Source organism: Bubalus bubalis, chromosome 1 (genome assembly GCF_019923935.1).
Source record: "Bubalus bubalis isolate 160015118507 breed Murrah chromosome 1, NDDB_SH_1, whole genome shotgun sequence".
NCBI lineage: Eukaryota > Metazoa > Chordata > Mammalia > Artiodactyla > Bovidae > Bubalus > Bubalus bubalis.
Genome location: NC_059157.1, coordinates 199,114,820 through 199,140,909, shown reverse-complemented (window position 1 = coordinate 199,140,909; position 26,090 = coordinate 199,114,820). Strand labels below are relative to the sequence as shown.

Sequence of the window (26,090 nt, the reverse complement as noted above, 5' to 3'; positions counted from 1 at the left end):
ATTCTGTGCTCCTCCAAACAGTTTCCGTATTTCTTTCACTTTCATTATGTTATTATCAGTGTCAAGTACTTGTGTTGCTGTAACTTATAAGACCCCGAGGGAAACAGAATAAAGGGTGGAAAATACCGGGGGGGAAAAAGTACCTACCTGGTTGTTACCCCAGGTCTCATGTTTCAGACCTCGTGGTAACCCCTGGGGGGCGTTTCTGTCTTACTACAGAGTCAGGGTGGTGCCTAATTAATGCTCATTGATTGTGAATCCTACCACTTACGATCAGTGTTTTTCAATTTTCGTAATAACATCTCTAACACTTCCAATCTTTAGAAACATAAACACACTGAAAAAATACTATTATCCGCCTTCTAGTCTGAGTTTAAACAAGATAATTTCATCTCATAAGCTGTGCTGTTTTCTCATTATAGAATTTATTTGATCTGAATATGTCATTGAATTAAATATTATCTTCTCTTTCAACTAATTTTAATATTCTTTTATTCTACTAACCTTTTTTGCCTCAAAACGTTTTGTATTCATTTCAATTAATTGTTCCTTATCTCAGCCTAATGAGGTTGTTACTGTTCTCATTTTTATTCGTGAATGGGGAAAAAACTGATAATCAAAAGGTAAATCAAGTAGCTTCCAATTTATAGCATTTCTACTTCAGAACTTGAGCTGTCCGTTCTGAACCAGTTTTGCCATGCTTCAAAGGCTTAACATTATATGAAATTCAGTATTATTTAAAATGATGGGAAATACTGAGTTCAGAATAAAGTATCATTTTCATTTCACTAAAGAAGTCTGTTATTTGATCTATCAAGGATTATTTTAAAAGTATATTTACAGTGTCTATAATATCACTTGCAAATTAACATATTTATAGGCTATTGCCAAATAGTGTCGTCTTTAGTTCAGATGCCTCTCTTGAATTAAATGATTAAAATTTAGCTTCCTTTTATCATTGTAACTGTGACGATAACAGGTTGGTCTGGTCGCCTCTCGGGCCACCATCCCCAGCTTCTGGTCTTCCGTGGTTCTGTGTAGGGCTCTTGCCGTCTGCACCTCAGGCAGCTCACTCTTGAGTTCATTCCACTCTGTCCCACTTGGTTCTCCAAGACACGATTAGACCTTTCACCAGCCTTCTCATTCGACGATCCCTTTTGTTTGTATTCCCCATATGGTCCAAACTTTAGACTCTTTATTTCAGCAAACTTTGTTTCCTCAATTTTTTTTATATTGTCATTTGATATTTGTGGATTCATTAATAATCGCTAAAACTTTCTCTTTAAAACCATAGATGTGTACTGTCCAGTTTGATAGCCCCCAGGCACATGTGGAGATTTAAATTGAAATTAATTTAGAATAAATAAAATAAGTCTTCATCACACTCTCTCAAGTGCTAACGGCTACTGTACAAGCCAGCCCAGATACGGACATCTATCATTGTAGAAAGTTGTGCTGCACAGCACTGTGAGAATAAATTGGTTGTTGTTATATTTTTGTACTATATATCATAGGAATATATGCATTTTATTTTTTATTCACAGTGAACTTTTAGAGACATACTTACTTTTGTTTCCTGTCTCTGCCCTTAAGAAACCTCCATCAGTTTTTATAGTGTACACGTCTTATATGAGTTTTTGATCAAATTTAGTTATTATGTAGTGGATAGTGTAAAATTAGACTACTTTGAGAATTTTTTCTGTATTAATAATGTACAAAAGTGATTTTACAAAGTTGTTTTTTTTTTTTCCCCTCCTTATTTAAAGTCCGTCTTCTACACATTTCCCATTTTTCAGAGAAATAATGCTGGTTCTCTAATCCAGCAGTGATTGTCACACTAGTGCCGAGTTCAGATGTCCTAAATGTTGGTGTGTTTTATATAGTTTCCTCCACGCCCCTTTTTTTAGTTAAGTAAAAACCAAATTCCTCAGGGAAAGAAAAATTTTACAAGCAATTTCAGAGCAGAATTGATTTTGGTGTGTGTTAATGCAGACAATCTGCCCAGTGTTAAAATGTTAGAGAGAAAAAAACCACACAAGCTGCCACGTTCGTGTGATCACACCAAAATAGCAGCTTGTATTTATATTTTCAGTCTCCCGAGGTGGACTGCAGGCACACCCCGCCGAGCGGCTGTGCTTGGTGCCGTGTTGTGGCTCCGTCTGATGCCGGCGCCGTCCACGCTTGTGCGTGCACGACCAGCCCTCACATATGCACTTTTTCACAGCCGCGGAAGTGAAAACGACAACACAAGCCGCTCTCCGCGGGTTGTCGGCAACCTGTGTGTGTGTTTCTTAAATATTAAAGAGGGGGAGAAGCAGATTTTCAGGAACACAAGAAACAATTCTTCCGTCAAATGGCCTGTAGTCCTTCCTTATTTCACAACTCTCAAGGTAAAAGCAAAATATTGGATTCTCGCTGTTCCCTGTATGTATTTAGAAGTATGTATATCTTGTACTGCTCATGTGTGTGACATGTATTTTTCTCATTTCTGCTGCATGTAAGCATGCAGATTCTTACTACCTATTTGTTCCAATTTATGGGATATTTTTAAGCTTAAAATTTTTTTCTAGCATCTGCGTGAAAATGGAGGTGCGTCCTCGGCGGTCTTGATGCTGTGACTGCACCCGCGCCCCTGGCCGCTGGAGCCTGGCGGCGGCGGAGGCCCCGCAGCGGCCGCACAGTCCGCCGCGAGCTGCGGGCCAGAAGGGTTCTCCCTGGGAGATGGGCTGTGTAATGAAGCCAGCGTCTTTAGCACTGTTTATATTTCTAAACGGGGGCTTCACATACTGACCGTGAAGAGGTGAAAAGGGGAAGTCCGCTGGGCGGCGGAGTACTCCCTTCCTTGTCCGCCAGCCCGGTCAGTAGACGCACAGCATTTTAGGGACTTTCATGCAGATTTGGAATTGACACTACTTTACTATTTCAAGGATAAATGCTTTAAATTGCTTTAAAATTTTTCTTAATTGTCGAAATACTGCAAAATGAAGTCTTTCAGTGTGACAGAGCCTTGCACTTAAAGTGCATATTTCTACCTTTTTTTTTTCTTCTCAATTTTTCACCTTTATGGTATCAGTAGAAAGTTTTTTGTTTTTTCTTTTATTTGAGGCAATGAGGCAGTGGGGTTGCTTGCTGTGTAACTCAGGGCATTGGAGAACTAGAAGGAACCTTTGCTGAAACCTCCATTCAGATGGTGACCGACGCCGCCCTGAACCCCAGGCCCACTGCCTGTCCCCACTGTCATTCTTGGACATTTCCAGTCATCCTAAGTCTTCTCACCCGGGTGGTGATTCCAAACTCCACTGTCCCTGTTAGGCACTGGGAAACTGTCCTGCTGTCCTCTTGGGCTGGCTCACACCCTTGTCATCACAACAGATTTCTGCTTTCTTTTCTATGCCTTTTAAAAATCAGGGTTCACCTCTAGTTTATGGCCTGTGAAAGTCACATAATGCTCTTATCGTCATTTGTTGCAAAGAACAAAGGCAGCAGAACTGTGGTCTAGCCTTTAGTAAGCTTTGCCTTCTCACCCCAGTCCAAGTTCACGACTGAACTTGCATTTTTCATTGGTTGGTTGGTTTGTAGGTTTCTGGACTTACTTATTCATTCAGCAAATACTACTTGAGAAATTACTAGGTAGCAGCTACTATTCTAGAAGTTGAGGATCCTGATAAAGAAAACAGTGCCTCTTCCATTCTTTTGTAGAACCCTGCAGATTTTATTGTAATTATCTTCCTTTTTAAAATATCTGTGTAATATCTATTTTCTTGTCTAGATTTTAAGTACTTAGTTTTATGTTTTTATATTTTTGCTGTTCCCCAGCACCTGGCATCCATAATAAGCATTCTGTCATTGGTAATCATCTTAAATCCTTTTATTTTGCAAGTACATAAAGTTGAAGCTCAGAAAGAATGACTTAAGAAAATATAACTGGCTGCAGTGGAAATACTACCTGGGACTCCAGGTCTTTCTGCTAGTCTGTAATATTTTATGTTAATCTTATTTGCCTGAATTGCCTGAATTTACCACTTGTTTTTTCAATTGAAGAAGCTCTTATTGAACACCTTCTGTATGCATAACACTTTGTGGAGCAAACAGGAGATGGAAGCATGAGTGGGCTGCTTCAAGTCTTACCCAGAAAACTGTGGAGATTAAATACGCCCCTATGGTTTCTGCCCTCTGGGTTCACATATTCTAATAGAGAGTTGCTCAACCTTGGGAATATTGACGTTTTAGACCAATTAACTCTCTGCTGTACAGTGTGGGGTGCTTGGCAGCGTTCCTGACCCCTGACTACTGCAGCCTCTGTCAGGCATACTTTTTAGGTCCTTCCAGGGCATCGGGGTGTCTTGTCTGACAGGAGGGTTCTCTGAAGTGCCACTTGAGAGTTTTCTGGGAGCTTAACAAAGGATTTTACATTCACATCCTTTGTTACATCTTTCGACCTTGCTTTTCTGTGTCTTATGTTTGATCTTGGCCCAGAAGTAGAGTCTTAATGCTTCGTGTGTGGCTCGACAGGATGAGAAGGAGACAAGGTTGGGCTTGACATCCCTTCGTGTTGAGCAGTGCTTCCCTCCGCTTCCCTCTTTCCTTCGTTGTAAGGGACACGCAGCCCAGGGGCAGCTCCGCACTGCCTAGACAGGCTCTTGGGCCCGATCACCTGGGTATTGGGTACATTTGCAATATCCAAATAAACAGATACTGCTGAGTTGCTAGTACCCAATAAGGAATCTTTGTCTCCACTTTTCTTACGATGTTTTCCTCACTTTGACTTTCACCCTCGCTGGCAGCCTCATGGGCTGTCTGGCTGGCTAATCGTCTCTTTCATATCCTTTAGTCTTTTCACTGTGGCTCTGTGCAACGTTCCAGCTTCTGTCCAGTCCCATAGCTACCTCTACTGCATATTAAAAAAAAAAAAAAAGAAACAGCCCAGTTTCAGGTATTAAAAGCTGTATTCATTATCTCTTGCTACATATTTCATAGTTGTTGGACATTTGGGAGCAGCCAAGGCCCTGGGACCTCTGAGCAGTCAGGTGTCAGCTGGAGCTGGGGTGGTGTGGAGGCTGCTGAGGGCTAGAGGACCCATGTGGGTCTCTCCGTGGTGCTGCTTAAGTGCCCTTTCTCTAGAGGAGCCTTCCCCTAAAGCAAACAACCCAAGAAGGAAAGGCAGTGTGTTAAAGAATTGGCAGGTGTATTTTTAAAACCAGCACAGTCCGTATGCAGCCTCCCAGGTTTCCCAGATGCCCTTTTCCGCTCTGTCCAGCCGGAAGTGGAAATGTGGGCAGCGCCTGAGGTGGGATGCGCTCAGGAGTGGCCCTCTGTGGTCGCCTGTCGTGGCCGCTCTCGTCCCAGCGGCCACGGCGCCCTGGAGAGGATGCTGGGATGTTCAGTCCAGCTTCCTCCCTGGAAAGAGCAGAGGGCGGATTCGGTTGAATGTGGGGTGGTGAAGCCATCATCCCAAGCAGGGAGGACAGGAATGAAAGTGTCTGTCCTCCTTTCCTCCCGGCTCACCTCACCCCTCTGGTTTTTGCTTGATTTTTATTTCAGTTTTCCTTTAATAAAACAATGAACTAGAGTAAGACATTATAGTTATTTTGGTGTTTAATCGTATTCTAGGGAGTTTTCATCAGCTCATTTTAAATTTTAGATGGATGCTGGTGGTTTAAAGTTCTGGGTTTGAAGTGTGGACACAGCATCAGTTATTGTTCCTGCAAGCCCTCCGGTGCGGCTCCATCCTCCTGCTTGGCGATAAACCTTCACCAAGGGCTTTGTTTTTTCCCTCGGGACATCTTATTGAATACTTGCATCTTCAGTAATTCATCTGGGCCCAGTGCTTTGTCTGTTTTAATACTTCTCATTACCTAATTAGGTGCCGTAATGCAGTGACAAAGCCCTTTGTCATTTCAGTCTTGTCTTAACCCTTTTCTTGCTTAGGAAACACTCGTTGTGTCTCTTTGTTGTCTGAGGAACTCTCCATCATGGATATTCCTTGGATATTTGCCTCACTCCCTTTTTGTCTGGGTCATGACCAGCCAGGCCGTATTGAATTCAGGTCTTCCGGGTTGACTCCCGTCAGGTACCTGGGCTCCTCGTTCTTGGTCTGAAGTTGGGGTTTTGTTGTCCTGCCTCTCTCGCGTCTTGACCCACCCCCATAGCCTGCAGTCACATGGGAAGACATCCAGAAAGCAAGTAGAATAGTTGTCATAAGCTGCTTTTGTGACAGAATTAGTGCCATTTGTCATTCATAGATCTTAGGTGTCCACAGGCATCCATGAGTAAATGTAATGGAAATCAACAGCATTGTTTCAAAATGATAGTGGTCTGTGCTTCAGGATAACTAAACATTGACAAGGGTCAATTTTTGTTCATTATATATTTTAGATAACAGTGAAAGAAAACATGATAGAGTTATAGTTTTACCATCTTACAACCTCTGATGAATCAGCCTAGACAGTGATCAGTGATTGTCACAGAAAGAGAGAAAACCTAAAGATCTCTGCCTCCTGATGAAGGCACCCGGCGCCATCTGTACCCGTTGTCCACTTCTGTGTTATAAACCACTCCCAAAGCTTCAGAGAACGGCAGAATCAGTTTTGTTGATGAATCTCCGACTTGAGGAGGGCTGAGCAGGCCGTTTGTCTCTGTTCCATGTAGTGGTAGCCAGGCCAGCTCGAAGTTTAAGGACTAGAATCATCGGAAGGCATGTCCATCTGTCTGGCTTTTGAGGCTGGAACTCGGGAGAGACATTCTCTGGAGCTGGAGCTGGAACACCTCCCCAGGGCCTCTCGTGGCTGCTTGACTTCCTAGCAGTGTAGTGTCTGGATTCCGCGGCTGTTTGCAGATGGGGAGGTGGACGGAAGCTGTGTGGTAGCATTGCTCGCGTTGCCGTCTCTTCGTGAGAAGCGTGTCGCTGAGGACCGTGCCTGTGCAGAGGGGTGGCATTAGGCTGCCCCACCTCTGTGTGGGAGGAGCACTGAAGGATTCGGGATCGCGCCCTTGAAGCAACCATATCTTCCATGAAGGGTCGTGTTGAAAGTTGAATTTGAACCTGTTGAAGTCTCTAGACCTTCTTACCAGTTTATGGGAATACAGGGGGACGAGGAATGTGTTTCCATAAAGTGGAAGAACAGCAAGTAAAATTAAGAATGTGGGAAGTTTCTACAGGGTAAAGAGTTTAGTTTTTCTAACAAATGCATTGTAAAAGAGAGAGGGAGAGAAAAAGAGGAAGGGAAGAGAAGGCAAGGAAGGAAAGAAGGGACAAGTTTGTAGAATACGTCTTAAGAGATATATCAACAAATTTCAGTGTACAGATGCTTCTTGGAACTTGATTGAAACAAACCGAAAAACTTTTAGGGAAATTTGAACATTTGACTGCATATTTGGTTTAATCAGTTGATTATTTTTACTAGTTATAGTGTTAAAGGAGTACTATGGTTGTGTTTTTAGAGAGTCTTTATATTTTAGAAATAAATGTGTCCTGCAATATTAGTGATGTCTCAGGTTTGCTTCAAAGTGCAGCGCTGAGAGAGGAGTATACATAAAAGGGAATTATTAATGATGAAACTGGGTGACTGTGCTGGGGTTCAGTCCATTATTGTCTCTTTATAAATGTTGGAATTCTCTATACTGAAATATTTTTTAAACTTAAAATGAAATCTGTATTGCCTACGAATTTGGAGTTATTTCAAGTTACAAAACAAAATGCATACACCAGATGTTTATACCTCTTGATATTATGTTTATACCTCTTGATGTTAATTTGCAGTATATAAAATTTGTCTGTTTAATACCTCCACAAATCTTGAGAGAGAAACTCCTGTACTTTAAATGTTGATCAATTAAGTTGAATCAGAATTATTACCTTTGTTTCTACCAAGTAAAAATGTTAGATGATATTAGTCTAAATCCCATCATGGAATACTTGGATATTCCTTTCTCTTTGCTTATCAGTTCATCCTCATCTATTTATCATCTCTACTTTCTTTTTTGGCCAAATTCAGAAATTCCTTCTCTTGGACTCTCATTTTCTATAATAACAGAATTCATCTTCAGTTCCCATTTATTGTGATTCTTTTCTCCTTTTTCTCTTCTTTCTGATGGTTTGGCTTGAGTGAATCATAAACTTCTCTGCTGCTGCTAAGTCGCTTCAGTCGTGTCCGACTCTGTGCGACCCCATAGACGGCAGCCCACCAGGCTCCCCTGTCCCTGGGATTCTCCAGGCAAGAACACTGGAGTGGGTTGCCATTTCCTTCTCCAATGCATGAAAGTGAAAAGTGAAAGGGAAGTCGCTCAGTCGTGTCCGACCCTCAGCGACCCCATGCACTGCAGCCTACCAGGCTCCTCCGTCCATGGGATTTTCCAGGCAAGAGTACTGGAGTGGAATGCCATTGCCTTCTCCGAAACTTCTCTAATTCAGTCATAAATTTTTTTCTCTCTCTCATCTTTACTGAATTTACCACCATTTCTCTTTTTGCATGAAACTGCAGAGTCACTCTTGATTTTTCTAAATCTTAACAACTTTGATCCCAGCCTTGGTCTGTATTCTGTGATTTTTGCTATTGTTTCAAAAGCAGATTTTTCTTTCCCAGTGATAATTTGGGTTAGACTGCTGTTCAGATTACCTGCCCTGAATCAACACCAGATGTCAGGGAAGCTATTTTGAAGCTTAAAACCTATCATCAAAGCTGCCTATCACTATTCCTAGAGAAGCTGCTCACTGCTTTTCTCCCTTTTATTTCTGATTCCTGTAGATAGAATGCCTTCTCACGTGAAGCTTGATAATACAAGAATCAAGTATTTGTTGTAGGAAATATGTTATTATTCAGGTGTATTCATCAATGTTATGACTCGTAGCTTCTTCTGTGTAACTCTAAACTCATGGAATTTTACTCCACTGCCTATCTCTGACTCATTGATTAGCAAAGTGGTTGGGAAGTACTGCTACCTTGCTCACTACCCAGGTACACTGGAGCGGGTGTTAATCTCTCCAGTTCGGTTCTTACCTATTACCTTCTGAGCCGGATTCTTTCAGCTGGTAACTTCTCTGAATGTCAGTTCTTTCAAATTCTGAAAATAGCATAAACTTTTGTCTCTGTTTCAGAGCTCTTCTGAAATCTTTCATACCTTACTTGTTTCATGCTATGGATTCTTTATCACAATTTAGAGAACGTCATACTTTTCTGAAAAAGAGGGCACCCCGAGACTTGATAAACGCACTTGAGCTGCAGCCTGGCCTCGGGGCAGTGCACCGCCGCACAGCTACACCCTATCTGCCTGATGCACGTCTCAGCTGACTGGGTATTTGCTAAAGGTGGTAGTTGAAATTAGCTACCTGCAGTTTGATTCTTAGAGATCTCTAGTTTTTAATCTTGTGAGTGGTTAGTATGCATTTAAATGAAACTGTAAGTTGACATGTAATATAATTTACATTTTTAGTAAGGTATTAAACTCATAGTTCATGGATATTTGTTACAAAGTGAATATTGTAGGTTTTAGCACTTTCTCCCATAATCCATTCAGATTGCAGCAGCCATTGGGAATTTGGTGGTCCAGTGTGCATAGACAATTTCCAAAGTGGTGTTAAAGAAGCAGATATATAGAATCACTCAGCCATGTGACCTGTCCAGTCATGAGATAGGAAGCCTGCTTCAAGGCAGGGCTAGATTTAAGTCATCCGATGAACAAGGAGAGGAAACCATTTCACCTCAGAAGGATTACTCTATTTTTACTTTAGTGACGTAAGTTTTTCCAGGAAATTTCTTCTCAGCATTTTATTAACTAGTCACCTGTCTTTCATCCTAATTGCTCTAATTTGGGGTATCTGACTTTTTAAAGGCTTTAGCAGATTTCTTTTGTCCTAAATAAGTCATTTAACAAGCTTTTGTATGTATCTCCTACTTTAGTTCTTTTGACACTTTTTGGAACTTCTTTGTCTTCTAAGATACAGTTATTATTCTTGCTCTGACTTTACTTTCAGATAATTTCTCCTCTTTAGGAACTCCAGCCTGAGTCCGGAGAAGGCAATGGCACCCCACTCCACTACTCTTGCCTGGAAAATCCCATGGATGGAGGAGCCTGGTGGGCTACAGTACGTGGGGTCGCTAAGAGTCGGACACGACTGAGCGACTTCACTTTCACTTTTCACTTTCATGCAATGGAGAAGGAAATGGCAACCCAGTCCATGTTCTTGCCTGGAGAATCCCAGGGACGGGGGAGCCTGGTGGGCTGCCGTCTATGGGGTCACACAGAGTCGGACACGACTGAAGCGACTTAGCAGCAGCAGCAGCCTGAGTCTGGGCTATCTAGAGGGCCAGCACACTGAGATTTATGCATGGATATGAGATAGCCCATGGACTGTTTATTCCAAGCCCCAAAAGAGAGGCTTCCTTGCTGCAGGAGAAGAGGTCAGACTCCTATGTCTGGGGACAAACTATATACCCAAGGGAATTTCAAACCAAAGTCAAATGAACAGATTAAGATGAAACAGGCTGTAATTTATTATAAAAATTAGAATCAGGAAAGAGATGCCTCACAAACCACTAGCATAGTCCACACAGGGTCCCAGCCTGAACTGGAAAGAAAGTTCTAACTCGCACAGGGGCCCTGGCGAGGATCAGAAGGACGCAGAAAACAGCTGAGCTCACCAGCCATAGGAAGCAGTAGTCGGAACGTGACTGACAGCCGCGGTTGCGCCTCTGGAGACTCGGGAGGACCGCTCTTCTGTCCCCTGACGCGGCCCGTGCCTCTGTGCTCTCGGTCTCCAGCCTTCTGCGCACTCTCTTATCTTCCGGTCCCCGAGCCGCCTCATTCACGCGTGCGGCATGCCAAGTGCCCATTCTCAGGCCAGCAGTGGCCTCTGAGCTGGACGCCCGCCGCCAGGCCTGCTCCTGCTGCTGCCGCAGCATCCCACCTGGTCCCAAGAGCAGTGTGATCATCCTGCTTCAGAGATGAGGCCGTTAGGCAACCGTCTACTCCAGTCCCGCAGCCAGCAGCTGTGCAGCAGAAAGCTGAACACAGGCTCTTCTCAGGCCTGTGACTCTCCATTTCACCTCAGTGTAATATCCTCCTCTCTCCTTCCTCTCAACTCTCCTCTTGCAGTCTTTTTGCAAATTAAGAGTCCCTCCAGTACTCTCTTCTTTCCTTTTGGCTTCAGAAGTGTAGCGTCATCTGGCTCTCCTGCCGCTTAATGCTGCCTTGGAAGCTCCTGCCTGTGCCTCCCGCCTCTCCTCCGCCCTGCCGTCCTGCCCCAGCCGGCAGCACCTCCCGGAAGCACGTGCCCTCTGTGTCACTAGCTCCACGCTGCGCTCAGAATCGAGCCCTCAGGGCTTTCCTTCTGATGGGGTGACCTTTCCCACAGACGTTCTGTGTTCCTCCTCTCCTAAAAATTCTCGTTCAGACCTTTTGTTATTGAACCCATTTGACTGCTTATTCCTGTATGATGTTAGGAAGCCTTCTAATCCCATTCTTTTACCCATAGCTGTCCACTATTCCCAGCACCACTTACTGAAGAGGATATCTTTTCTTCATTGTATATTCTTGCCTTCTTCATCAAAGATAAGGTGCCCATAGGCGTGTGAGCTTATCTCTGGGCTTTCTGTCTTGCTCCATTGGTCTGTGTTTCTGTTTTTGTGCCCGTGCTGTCCTATCTTGACGACTGTAGCTTTGTAGTATAGTCTGAAGTCAGGAAGGTTGATTCCTCCAGCTCTGTTTTTCTTTGTCAAGATTTCTTTGGCTATTCAGCATCTTTTGTGTTTCCATCCAAATTGTAAATTTTTTTGTTCCCAGTTCAGTCACTCAGTCATGTCTGACTCTTTGCGACCCCATGGACTGCAGCACACCAGGCCTCCCTGTCCATCAGCAACTCCCGGAATTTACCCAAACTCATGTCCATTGAGTTGGTGATGCCATCCACCCATCTTTTTGTTCTAGTTTTCTGAAAAATACCACTGGTAGTTTTATAGGGACTGCGCTGACTCTGTAGACTGCTTTGGGTCGTGTGGTCATTTTCCCGATACTGGTTCTTCCACTCCAGGAACCTGGCGTCTCTCCATCTGTTGGTGTCGACTTTGATCTCCTTCATCAGTGACTTACAGTTTTCTGCATACGGGTCTTTTGTCTCTTCAGGTGGTTTATCGCTAGGTATTTTATTCTTTTTGTTGCAATGGTAAATGGGATTGTTTTTTTAACTTCTCTGATGTTTCACTGTCAGTGTGTATGAATGTAAGGGTTGTCTGTATTACTTTTATTATATCCTGACTGATTATTTTTGGATGACATTCATTCTTCCCTTATAGGGTCATCTTTTGGTATCCATGAGGGATGGAGTCCGGGACTCCCACAGATACCAAAATCCATGGATTGTTTAACTCTCTTGTATAAAATGCAGTAATATTCACAAATATAATCTGTGCCTATCCTCACATAAATCATCTCTAGATTTCTTATAATAGCTAATACAATGTAAATACTGTGTAAATAGTTGCTGGCAGGCTGGCACATTCAAGTTTTGCTTTTTGGAACTTTCTAAAATTTGTTTTTCCTAAACATCTTTGATCCGTGGTTGGTTGAATCTGCAGATTTGAAAGCCGCGTATACACAGGGCTGACAGAGTCATGGTGTGTTGCACTCCTCTGTATTTGCTCTTTGGGTTGTTGCCATCTTTCATTATAAACAACTGTTTAAGCTCCTTTCAGGTGAATACTCTGCCCTTTTTATTTCAGACTACCTCAAAGCACCTGGTAGAATTTTTGATCCAGAGATCATTTAAGCAGTATTGACTAACTCATTCCATTTAAAGTGGTGTTTTAATCAAATAAAACTAATGGTGTGGTCATGTGTAATAACTTAAATTCTGATATTTGCATGGAAAAAAAGATAATGATTTTTTCACAGAGTTGGTATTTACAAAATCACATTATACCAAATGGGATTAAACAAAGCAATCCCCCACACCAACGTCATTTTGCTTAAAAACTGTTAATTCATCACGTGATGATCTTAAGCATATGAAGACATTTGAAGTGTTTAGATGTCGAAGGTATCCCTCCCCTCTGTGATACAGTTATCGCCCTTTTCTCATCCTTTTTTTCTTTAATACATCAATCCCACCTCTGGCATAAGTTGCACAGCAAATACAGACTTGTACTAAAACCAGAAACTGCCCTTGGCACCTCTCAGAGAGGAGAGTTTGAGGGTAATTCTTGAAATTGTGTTACTCAGTTTCAACCCTCTGTTTTCTTTTTTCAGGTTTCCTGAAATGCAGTTTTTCCAACAAGAAAGTGTGAGAAAAATTCTTACAGATGTTCTTTTCTGTTATGCTAGAGAAAACGAGCAGTTGCTTTATAAACAGGTAATGAAAATATCGTACAGGTGGCATCCATTGACTCAGAATTTTCTATACAGCTTGACAAATGATAGAGCAATAATGTAGCCTTTATTGTATCCAAAGTTGTATCATAATAGTAAAGCAATCAAAGAGCTGCTTGTCAGCTGCATGGTGAGAAAAGCAAGCTCACTGGCACACATATGCTTCTTCCTTATTATAAGACATTCCGCCAAATTGTCTTCTATAAGGCATTCAATCTTTTCTTTCAACTTTTGGGAGTTTGTTTATAAACAGCATCTTTGAAGGCAATCTAGTAATAAAACTTTTCAGAGTTGTATATATAAATGTTGTTTCTAAGCACAGCATTTATAAATGCATGCCATGCCGTGGAGGAAGTGATCAAGTGTCCTCTTACTCTTTAAAATCTACCGGTGATATACCTTCAGAAAGTTCCTTTAAACTTTCTGGAATTTATATGATATTCTTGAGATCTTGATGTTTAATTCATCTCATAATTAAAGAAGGTTATTGGATCATGTGTATTCATTTTGAAATGTAAATTATTTAATATATAAAGAAGTATCCAGGTTTCTACTTAAGCTAATGGGATTCCAATAAAAACATACAAAGTTAGATACTTGAATGTATCTCAGAATACATGTTAAGTGAGGATTCAAACTATTAATAAATTCTCTAACAATCCAAAGTTGTTATGTCCACTGGTGACCACCCAAATTCAGTATAACAGAAAACACCTGCATGGTGAGAGCAGTTTATTTATAATTTGAGATAAACTTGATTTATTTAAAGATAATAAACCAACTCATATTGCAGTTGTCCTAAATAATATATTTGTTATTCTATACACGAAAATATGCAAAAGAACTAATTTTATCTTAGTTTTGATATTACTAATATATCTTTTATATTAATTATATGGTGATAATGAGCTTTTAGAATGGGAAATGGAAAAAATGTATCCTGTTCATAATGGCAACCAAAACTATAAAATGTCTAGGAATAAATTTAATAATATAAGAATAAAAGCTATATAATGAAAACTATAAATGTTATAGAAGGATGTAAAGGTAGAGTTGAATAAATAGAAAAGTGACAACATGTTTTTAGGTGGGACGATACTAAGTAAAGATACTATTTCTTCCTAAATTAGTATATAAATGTGTTATCATTCCACTGATAGGCTAAGTGAGAGAGATACAGTTTTTTAAAACTGGACACAGTTATTTTAACTTTAGTGCCCAAAAGCTTTATAGTAATTTTAATGGCAAGAAAGAACATAGCTTGCTGGTTGCGAGCACTGGGTCTAGACTCTGATTCCTTCATTTGTGTCTCAGCTCTGACACTTCTTAGACAACACATAGACTTGCCTCTTCGGCTCTTAAAGCTTTGCTGATGAGGGCAGTGCTCGTGTCAAGTTAAAAGCATTAGTGCTCCGAAAGCCTTCGTGTTGGTAGTTACCGTGGTGATCATGGTTATGGTCAATTAATACATGTGCCTCAGTTGCCACAGAATTTAGGGGAAGGGGAGAAGGACATAGGAAGACATGGAAACAGTTACAAATGCTACATGATGAAACCAGTGTAAGAGTAGTGTGGAGACTGAGAGATGCATCAGTGGGACAAGGTAAGAACAGGTCCAATCATAAGCGAGGTCTTCAGGTAAGATAGGGCATTTCCATTCAAGGGGAAGAGGATATTGAATTGCTGTATTTGATTTTCCATCTAAAAATGATTAAATTAAAGGTATAATTGTAAGAACTAAAACTACATAAAAATTCTGGGAAAAAAGAAACATTTAGGAGAATTTTTTGATAACCTCAGGGTAGGAAAGGCCTTCCCTAGCAAGATATGCTATCCAGATCAGATCCAAAGTGCGGAAACCAACAGCAAACCAGAAAGGAGACAGGAGAAAATAAATCTCCATCTGTGCAAGATTTTTTGGAAGCAAATAAAAGAAAATTCTAGTAAGAATGACTTAAAATCTAAGAATGTTACTAACACACTTGGAATAAGTCATCAGGTTCAGGCTCTTCGCCAGTGATCCCGGTTCATTTCCGTTGTTCTGTTCTCTGTCTCATTTTGTTGGCTTTTGTCATCAAGCCTGTCTCCTCAGTCTTCTGTCTGCTCTTTGAAATATCTGGGAGTATCTCATGATGAAAACTTTGATGATAGCCAATGAGGTTAGAATATAATTATGCCACGTTATACGTTTATTTCCCCTTTTTATTTAGAGAAAGAAACAACTAGATTCACAGACAAGGAAAAAAAAAAAAACAACACATTATAATTACGTAGTCCATCGTTTGTAAGGCACACAGCACACTCGTTTGTAAGGAGGACTAAAGAGAAGCGGGACAGATCAGACACGCTTGATAATTTAGACAAAGTCTATCAGTCACTGAGCAGGAAACTATTATTAACTTACTGCTGCGCATCACCTTCTTAGACTTAAAATTACTCCCTATACATGTTAAAAATTCTATAGATTCTATAGAGGTAGAAATAATCCCTTACTCTAAGAGGATTGGATATTTAACCAGATCAAATTTAAGAAAAAACCTTGAGTTTCATCACAAGCTGTTAAAGCTATTATTTTGTATTAGGTGACACCCCGTTTAACATCGACCATATTGTTAATAGTTATGGGATTTTATTGAATTAATGAGACTGTTATCATGTAGTAGAATGTCTTGCTGAGTTAATTGAAACTGCAGAGATTATATAAATGGTATTAATGAACTTTGACTGCCTGATGCCTCAGCTTTAATAAAGACTGCTTGGTGGGCTAAATGAACACAGGCAGATAAAAGAACAGGTTCAATTTTGTGAGCCTACAGGCTGTTGATGAGGAAAACTTTGTTACCTTTATTTTCAACTGACATGAGTTGGAGTGCAGTGACTGCTGAGGATCCAGCAGCGAACAAGGCTGTAAGCAAGCAGAGACACTGACGTGCGGGTGGAAACAAAACACAGATTTTGGAAACTGATGATACATTTCTTTTTTGTTACGTTTTATCAGATTTACAGCACATTGAATTTATTATCATTCTTTCCAGATTTCTCTTTATTTAAAGAATTTATTACCATTCTTTCCAGATCTCTTTTCATTTAAAGATGTCTATTTGGTTGTCCATTGTAATTAATAATCAGGTTTTACTAGTCTAAAATTGAGAGTAGGATCAACAATTTTTTCCAAGTCTGTTTTAGAAAAATGTACCTAGTTTAGTTGGATGTGAAGCCTGAATGTGTAAAAGGCTGTCTTAGAGGTATTCAGGGCATTCTGAATTTTACAATTTTCCATTGTACAAAAAGCATTTTTTTATTGATGGGAAATACTGAAGTATAATTCAGTACAATTCTTTTCCATTTTTCATCATATTGTAGCTTTTACCAATGTGTTGATAAATGATATGTACCCCTCTGGTGGAAGCTATTTCATTCAGCCAGTGACTATGCAATGAGCACCTTGTATATGCTGAGCATATAGTAGGAGCTGGGTTTTCCTAGGTATGTACGGATGTACATACGCATGTACATATACATATATGTATCACTTGCCAAGTTTATAACCATGCAGTACTTCCGTACTCATTTGATCATGTGTCTTGCTGTCTAGATCACAGGCTCCATAATGGTTGGGAGGTGCTCACTCCATTCATTTTTGTGTTCTCAAAACATCATAGGTAGTTAACGGATAATTTTTGGAATAAATAAAAGTAAATGATGTATGGGCAAATGTAGACTCTGGAGAGAGGTCACAGAAAGTAGAGGGAAGAGAACATTCAAAGAAAGTGAGAAGATGCATTTAGGCAAGAGCTGTTTCTTACTAAACCATCCATAAATAGTTTAGAAAACACTGAAGGGAAACGTTCCAGTCCGAAGATCACGGACACCACCACCAACGACTGAACCCTGGTAATCAACCTAATAAAAACTACGCAGTTTTACATATTTTTGGACTGGAAGATCTGGTATTCTTAGAAATATCTATTTTATTCAAGTTAATACAATCACAGTAAAAAATAGTTTTTGTCTAGCATTTTCTGTAACTAAATTACATTTTCATTTGGATGAAAAAAGTTATTAGAGTAGGCAAAATAGTTTTGAGGAAAAGAATAGAAAATATGGGGAACTGAAGTATTTTACAGCTCAGATCGTGACAGTAGTACAGTTCTTGTTAAGAATGTATACATGAGTAGAATACCAGTAAAAACAAACCCAGAGAAAATGAAAGCCAAAGATTCAGTTTATGATAAAGATGACATTTCAGAACTCTTGGGAAAAGATGGATTATTCAGTAGTTGAAGATTACTCAATAAATTAGTTTAACTCTTAGGGAGAGGAAAATGCATATTTATTCTTCAGGGCAAAAAGAAATTCCAGATGGATAAAGAATTAGCTGTGAAAAAGGAACTTGTAATTTAACTTAATCTCAATATGATGAAGGTTTCTTTGGCATGAAAGCAAAAGAAATTATAAAAGATGATTTATTGATTTGACTATTTTTAAAGTATATGGTTTCACTTTGACATGAGATATCATCAAAATTTAAAGGCAAGTTACAAACATGGGAAAGCATTTGTAACAAAAATGACTAAGGGTTAATTTCCTGAATTGCTGAAGAAATATTACAAATTATTAGGGAAAAGGAAACTCTTCATTAAGAGAAAATGGGCAATTCATTAAATAAAAATGGCCACTAAAACATTTGTATTCAATTTCACTAACATTTAAGTAAGTTAAAACAACTATTTGTAAAATTTGATGGGATTTTTTAAAAAACACTACAAATAAAGATGAGAGTATATGAAATGGTTTGGGGAGTTTTATGCCTTAAAGTGAGGGAATTATTTCTAAAGGGCAGATTAATTGTATATATCAAATATCTTAACTCATTTACCCAGAAATTTTTCTTCTAGGGAGTTTATCCCAAGGAAACCACTAGAAATAAGCAAAAAGATTACCTCGAGGATATCTGCCACAGTTTCTCTTTCTTCCGTCTTCGGCCTTCCCTCCCTTCTTTTTTGTTGTTTTTGTTTGTTTGCTTTCGCTTTTCTGTAGTTCTCTACTATAAGTGCCTCTTACTTTCATGATTAAAAGTATGTCACTCGGTTTTGGGAATAATTTGAGATTATTCCAGAATAATAAGCCCCTGATAATGTTTTTAAACCACTTTAGCAACGTTTCATTCTTTCTGGGTCTCTACCAAGTTCTTCTAAGGAGCAGTCTTTTCAAGATTTGTTTAGTAGGTGATGTTTACCTAAAAAGATTAAAGTGATGTGTGGTAATTTGTCCTAAATCACAAGTAAATTGTCAGTGGATCCTAAATTATTTTGTAAGAATGTCATTAGGCCCTTCTAATTCCAGGCCGGTGAACACCTGTCAGTGAACTCTGACAGTTTCCTTCTGGGCTACTTAGTAGACAGAGCTGCGAGACTGGTGCAGAGGGCTGTGTGGCTGTCCCTCACTGGAGGTTTTCTTTAATCCCATTAGCAAAGAGAGGAGACTTTATTGTTATTTCCTGAAAAGGTGGGGTTTTGTGTTGTCTTTTTGCAAGAGATCATCATAGATAAAAGGAAAATAGTAATTGACTCACTTTAAAAGGCAGAAAAGGGTATAATCTATTTTTAACTTGCTAAAATATGCTTTTGATGCCTAAGTAGGGGGAAAAAAAAAATCTCAACTGATCTGGAATATCTTATTTTTTCACAATAATGTATAAATAATAGATTTTTATAATAACCTTTGAAAGGCAACTTAATAATTAATATCTTTTTGTTTCTATGTCTATTTACGTAATCCATAGATGAACAGAATGTAAGGACAAAGAAAATTATATTGGTGAAATCACTAAATAAATTCAAAAGTAACCTTATAGTTGAAATAGGAAAAAAAAAATTATGGCCATCTTGGCTTAAGCACCTTTAAAATTTTTACTTGAAAATTTTGTTTTTCCTCATACCTGCTAAAGATTATTTCTTTTATCATCCAACATTTCCAGGTAGCTGACTTCAGCTCTTCCTAAATCTACAGACATCCTAATTTTGAGCCATCATATAATGAAAACATTGGATGTAATTTCCTTAGGTCTCCAGTTCTTAGTTGCCCTTCTTACTACAGATCCTTACACTGTAGCTCATGATTATGATTTGCATAAATGAAATTCATATTTATGAGCACAGATTCTGAAGCAACTGACAGGTGCAAGGTTGTCTGCCATGCCAATTTATTGTTTGTTGTGTTATTTAAAAGAGAGCTGCTCTCCATGTTTTAAAGAAGAATACGTGCTGTGGTTGACTCGGAAGTTAAATTCTAAAACTAAGTCTCCTTTTGTAGTTTTTTACGTTTTTGCTTCTGTGTATAATATGGAAATGCTGGCAGTGGGGGTCAGCTGCAGGGCTCTCAGCTGAGCCCCTTCTGTCCACTGGTGAATCCTCAGCACCCGCCCCTTCCTTTCTCGGGCTCTGTTCCAGGGAATGCACGAGCTGCTGGCTCCTATCGTCTTCACCCTCCACTGCGACCACCAGGCCTTTCTCCATGCCAGTGAGTCTGCGCAGCCAAGGCAAGTTTTTATGGGAGCTCCATCTATTTTTCAGCCCTGTTTTAATCTTTTTTTTAACCTCAACACCTTTTACATTGAAGATTTTGTAAATTGTAAACATTTGTTTGAGGTTCACGTGGCTGAACCACTTAGTAATTGTAATCCTATTTCAGCTGTGGGGAAACTTGGAATTCTAAATATTTTTGCAAGTCTTGAGCTGTACCAAAGGAAGACATATATCTAACGGATCAAGAAGAGATTTTTGTTGCAATGGCGAAGTGCTAACAGTTGTTAATATTCATACACTCCATCCTGCAGTGACCCGTTCTCTCACACTAAGCTGTAAGAGAACCTATTCTGAGACATATTTTGTCCTCCCCAGATCCAGCTCAATTCAATTCATAAACAGAATAGTTTCACAAAGAACCCCAATTTAAAGAAACACAAATGACTTCCCATGTTTTTTAGTTACATTATTATTTCCAGTAGATAACTTCAGTAATTGTATTTAACTTAGGCTGATTGTTAGAATTTATTTTCTAACTTAAGATACCCTCACTAGGTGGGCAAGAGAAGCAGCCAGGAGGCGTCTTGGGAATGGAGAGCCTAGGGACTGTAAACCATCAGGAACGTTCGCAGGCTGGCCCCTCTCTGTGCAGAAAACAGATAATTAGCATGTAGCATTTCATCTGTTTGTGCATACAGTCTTTTTTAATCAAAAGTAGCCATCATTTTGCTGAACATATATGAGGGCATTTGTCAAATCAACTTTACTATATCGTAGGTTTGTATTTTCTAGCTCCTTGGAGTTTTTCCAGTACACTGGATGTATTGGAGAATTTCTTGAATCTGACTATAATAACCATATCTTAATTGCCATTGCCTCAGTTTCTCTATAAACTATGATAAGGATGCGATTAGTATTGAGATCCTGTTCTCATGCCAGTTTTATCTTTTTAAAAATGTATATGCAGACTATGCTTCATAGAAAAGTATACACGATTGAAAGTAGCTTTTTAAAAAACAGCTTTTAAATGAGTTGGGTATGCTTCTTTAAGAGTTTCAATCCTTTATAAAGTAAAAGCAGCACTAAAATAGATTTGGATGAGGTCACTGATTGATACTAAAACATATTAAAAGTAGAAGCCATTGAAGGAAAATAAATCAGTGTTTTGATACGGGATCTATGACCAGTAATTACATATTTTCTTGTTTCATTTGGACAAGTGATAGATTGTGGAGCAATCAGTTGATTCTAGATCAGGCACATTCAAAGAATGTATTGTCACATTCAGCATTTGTTATTTGGAATAATTAGATAGTTACATCACTGTGGTAGAGACAGGGAACTAATTTGTTTTCGATCTTTGTAGAAAGAAACATTTCATATGTTAATAGAGTTGCTCTTTTTATTTAAAAAAGGCTCATGTTTTTTCCTTTACACATTATATGAAAGCTGGCTTAGAGTATAGATAAGGCAACCTCTGCATCTTTTTCTATTAAAAAATTACACATTCTGATCACTTGCATTGCTGTTTTAAGTGAGGAAATGAAAACTCTCCTGAACCCTGAATATCTGGAACATGATGCCTAGTAAGTACAAAAACTTTTCTGTTATTTTTATTTTTTATGCTATTTTTACCTTAATGAAGATTTAACATTAGCATTATATTATTTTTCTGATTTTTAGTGCAATGTTCTCACAGCTTATGGAAACTGCTGAACCTTGGTTTTCTACTTTTGAGCATGATGGTCAAAAGGTAATTATAGTAAAAATATTTTCAATGTATTGGAGGGAATAAATGATTTCAGTAAATAAAAGTGTAAAATCAGAGAACAAAAGCCATTATTATCACTATGAAAACAAAAATATAAAAATGCCTCTGAAATAAGTTTGAACTGGGGTTCTAAATCATGCCTCTAATTATTGACAGATTTACAAAGGTAATATAAAAATTTTCATGTAAATAAAATAGAAACTTTCTTTTATATGTGTATAAATTATGCATGCAATATAGTTTCTTAAAAATTGCTATAAATTTTGAATGAGAAGTGTATTTATCTACTTGATCTCTGCTGTCCTGGTGAGGAGACAGGCCCTGAAGCATGTAGGTAAACTGTACCCAGTAGGTTGTTTTACTGATGCATCACTCAATTGAATTTATATGTTTAGCAGCAATAATATTTATCCTTACTCTCTCTCAGCTTTATTCTTTAATTGTAATTTTTGTGAAATGACATACCATAGTATTCACCTTTTTAAAGTGTACAATTTAGTGGTTTTTAACAGATTCACAGAGTTGGTGCGTGCATCTCCACTTTCTAATTTCAGAACATTTCAGCACCCTAGAAGGAAACCCTGTCCCCACTAGCAGTCACCCCTCCTTCCCCCTCCCCAGAACATCCAGCATCACTAATGTATCCTCCGTTTCTTTGAACTTGCTGTTCTGGACCTTGCACGTAAATGAAATCATACAATATGTGACCTTTGTGACTGTCTGTTTTGACTTAGAATAGTGTTTTCACTATTTGGGATGTAGCATGTGTCAGTACTTCATCCCTTTTCATGGCTGAATAATATTTCCTTGCATACATATATGTCACATTTTATTTTTCCATATGTCAGTTGGTAGACATTTGGGTTCTTTTCACTTTTTAACTATTAAAAATAATGTTGCTCTGAACATTTATGTACAAACTTTTTGTGAACATATGTTTTCATTTCTCTTGGCATATTTCTAGGAGTGGAATTGCCAAATTAACTGTCATTTTAAACAAATATATATGCTAACTTAGGGATCGTTCTGGCCTTTTCATTGCTATAGCACAATATTGGGAAGATTACAGATTATTCTGACAAGGTCTGTTGTGTTAAGAGTTTTGGGTATATTATTTTCTATGTGACTAATTTCTTTTATATTAGTATAATTGAATGCGTTCTGGTTAGAAACCGTGTATCACTCAGTTCTTTCGCTTTATCTCTTAGCCAATGAGATGGATAACTAATGCTTTTTATGCCTTTGGTCGAGGTCAGGACGAACTACTGCCTGCAGGCCAATTTGGCCTGCCATCTGTTTTTGTACAGCTTGTGAGTTAAAATTAGCTTTTACATTATTAAATGGTTGAAAAAATATCAAAAGAGAAATAATATTTTGTGACATGCAGATTACGGGGAACTCGAATTTCCACATCCAGAAAAAAGTTTTGTTGGGATACAGCCACGCCTATTTGTTTACTTACTGTCTTCAGCTGCTCTCTCATTACAAAGGCAGAGCTGGGTGATTGCAGCATGGACGGTGTGGCTTGGAAAGCCTCAAACATTTACCATTTCTGCAGAGAAAGTTTGTCAAGTCCTAGCCTAAGTGATAGTCTTCCTCCAGCAATATATCACCATGCTCTATTCTGTAAGGATGATTAGAGGGGAAGCGTGCTGTAAGCACATGTGATGAACAGTGTATTTTCAGCAGGTGATTTGGTAAAGAGACTTATGTGAACATCAGATTTTGAGCAGAGTATTTGAATACATTTAATTATAGGCCTCATGATCGTTTTACACCGTGGTCATTTTGTGTTTTATAACTGATTCAGAGTATCTGAGAAACTGAGTGATAAAATGTGAGGGCTGCCAGTTTTTACTTGTACTTATCCATGTTGCTTTCACGGAATCATATGAAAATGGCTAAGACTACACAAAGACACGTAATCAGAGAACACGCAGATATGACCTCTGAGAATCTGTATCTGTTATTTTTGTGTATCAGTGCATCGTGTGTCCCTGAAAAGCATATCTCGTGACTCTCTTTTCATCCTACCCTTTGTCTTCTATTTCATGATGCTGTCATCTTTTAAAGAAGAAGGCTAGAAATTATTATATCCCTCTTTCAGGTCTTCTAATTCCATGGAAAATTCAGTTATATCGCGGTGCACACCACCTCGTTCAGTGACGTTCCTTTTATAAGGCTTTCGTGATGAAGGAAGCAATGTGTTGGTTTCATAGTGGTGTGAAATCGTCATCTCACTGTATCACTCACTCTGTGGCCTGGCACTGATCTGTAAAACACACTTTGCTGCCACTAAGCAGTGGTCAGAAAAGCTCTCTAGTGCTGTTGGTCATGGTGTGGGTCTCATCAAATGAGACGAGACAATCACAGCTTTATGTTCAATGTAGGTAGCATTCTTCATCATAAGAAATCCTGAAGATAAGTGGTTTTCATTAACTCTATCTTTATTGTTTCAGTTTTCCTATTAGATATGCTATGCAGTTTAGCATTTAAATGACCAGAGAGATTGCTTTCAAGTTTTTTAAATTTAAGAGATATTATATTAGGTTGGTGCAAATGTAATTGCGGTTTCTAACTGGGAATTTTAAATCATTATAATTAGGGTCAAACACAACTTTATTCATCAAAATAGGCACCATTACAATCAACACATCTTTGCCAACAAGAAATGTTTGTTTACTTCTGTAGCATAAAAATCCATACCTTGGGATTCGGCAAACTCTTGGAAAGCATTTTCCGCCTTCTGCTGGTTGTGGAAGCATTTTCCTTGCAAAGAATTGTTGAGATGGTTGATGAAGTGGTAGTCTGTTGATGAGAGGTCAAGTGAATATGGTGGGTGAGGCAAAATTTCCTAGTCCAATTCATTCCACTTCTGACGCTCTGGTTGTGTGGCATGCAGTTGGGCATGGTCGTGGAGAATTGGGCCCTTTCTGTTGACCAGTACTGGCTGCAGGCTTTGCAATTTTTGGTGCATCTCATTGATTTACTGAGCATACTTCTCAGATATAATGATTGCACCAGGATTCAAAAGGCTGTAGTGGATCAGACGGGCAGCAGACCACCAAACAGTGACCATGACCTTTTTTTGGTGCAAGTTTGGCTTAGGAAAGTGCTTGGAGCTTTTTCTCGGCCCATCCACTGAGCTGGTCATCACTGGTTGTCATATAAAATACGCTTTTTGTCTCAGAAATGGTTCATTGTTCCATAGAAAAAGAGAAGACGACACTTCAAAGTGATGAATTTTTTTTGATTTGTGGACCACTGATAACATTAGTGGTAAAGAACCCGCCTGCCAGTGCTGGAGACATAAGAGAAACGGGTTGGTGGGTCATTGTCAACTTCCGAAGGCCAGCCAGTATGCCCTCACCATCAAGGCTCTCATCTCCTTTGCAAAACTTCTTGAACCACCACTGTGCTGTATGTTCGTTGCAGTTCCTGGGCCAAATGCACTGTTGATGATGTGAGTTGTCTTCACTGCTTTACAACTCATTTTGAACTCGAATAAGAAAATCGATCAGATTTGCTTTTTGTCTTAACATCATTTCCGTGTGTGTGTGCTCAGTCGTGTCTGATTCTTTGTTGCCCCATGGACTGTGGTCCACCAGGCTCCTCTGTCCATGGGATTTTCTAGGCAAGAGTACTGGAGCAGGTTGCCATTATCTCCAGGGGATGGATCTTTCCGACCCAGGGATCTTGCGTCTCCTGCAGTGGCAGATGGATTCTTTACCACTAGCAACACCTGTGAAGTCCTTACTCCTATCATTTTCTTAGTCTAAAATGAAATAAATGTAAATACCCAGCAAATAATGTCATTAGCATAAAAACATAAAGTGAAAAAGACACATTAAAATAATGTATACCATAACCATATTTATTTAAATACATATCAAATGGCAAAGTTCAGTAATGTAAAACTGCAAATACTTTTGCACCATCCTAATGAAGTATTCTGTTAGGGGAAATCTTCTTAAGTTAAAGCATCCTGTTATTTGAAGAGAGTGTACTGGATGTTACAAAATCAGGAAAAAGAGTCTTGGATTTTTACTATTTTTATAGTAAATGATGGCAATATGGAGATTTCCCTTTCTCTTTTATATACAAATTATCAACAAGTTGAGCTCTAAATTTTAATGTAGTCTTCTGACCTTTAGACCTAAGTACACTAGGGCAGGCACTGTAGAAAGTCCAAAGGGCTGTGTTTCATCTTAAGACTGGAAATGATGCTGGGCAGCAGATGGAGCCCCTTCCCATAAGCCTCCTCTGTCCTTAACAAGCGCCCCCCTCCTGTCTCCTGAGCTTTCTGCCACCCTGCCTAGTCACGACTCTAGGGCGAATTCCAGGCTTTTTTTCTGTGTAGTTCTTTCTTCCAAATGGTGCAGGCAAGAGCTTTACCTTCTTTATGTCGCTGAATCTGCTCCAGTGACAAAAAG

General features: G+C 39.2%; 1 protein-coding gene across 10 annotated transcripts in view; it reads left to right on the top strand.

Moving 5' to 3' along the window:
- Window positions 1-26,090, top strand: part of TBC1D5 (TBC1 domain family member 5) — a 586,162-nt gene that overhangs the window by 320,008 nt on the left and 240,064 nt on the right. For all 10 annotated transcript variants that reach the window (XM_025287205.3, XM_025287148.3, XM_044938556.2 and 7 more), the window contains 4 exons: window positions 13,240-13,342; window positions 19,812-19,900; window positions 21,422-21,472; window positions 21,570-21,639. In XM_025287205.3, coding sequence (XP_025142990.3) covers window positions 13,240-13,342; window positions 19,812-19,900; window positions 21,422-21,472; window positions 21,570-21,639 — 313 coding nt within the window. The remainder of the gene's footprint in view (window positions 1-13,239; window positions 13,343-19,811; window positions 19,901-21,421; window positions 21,473-21,569; window positions 21,640-26,090) is intronic.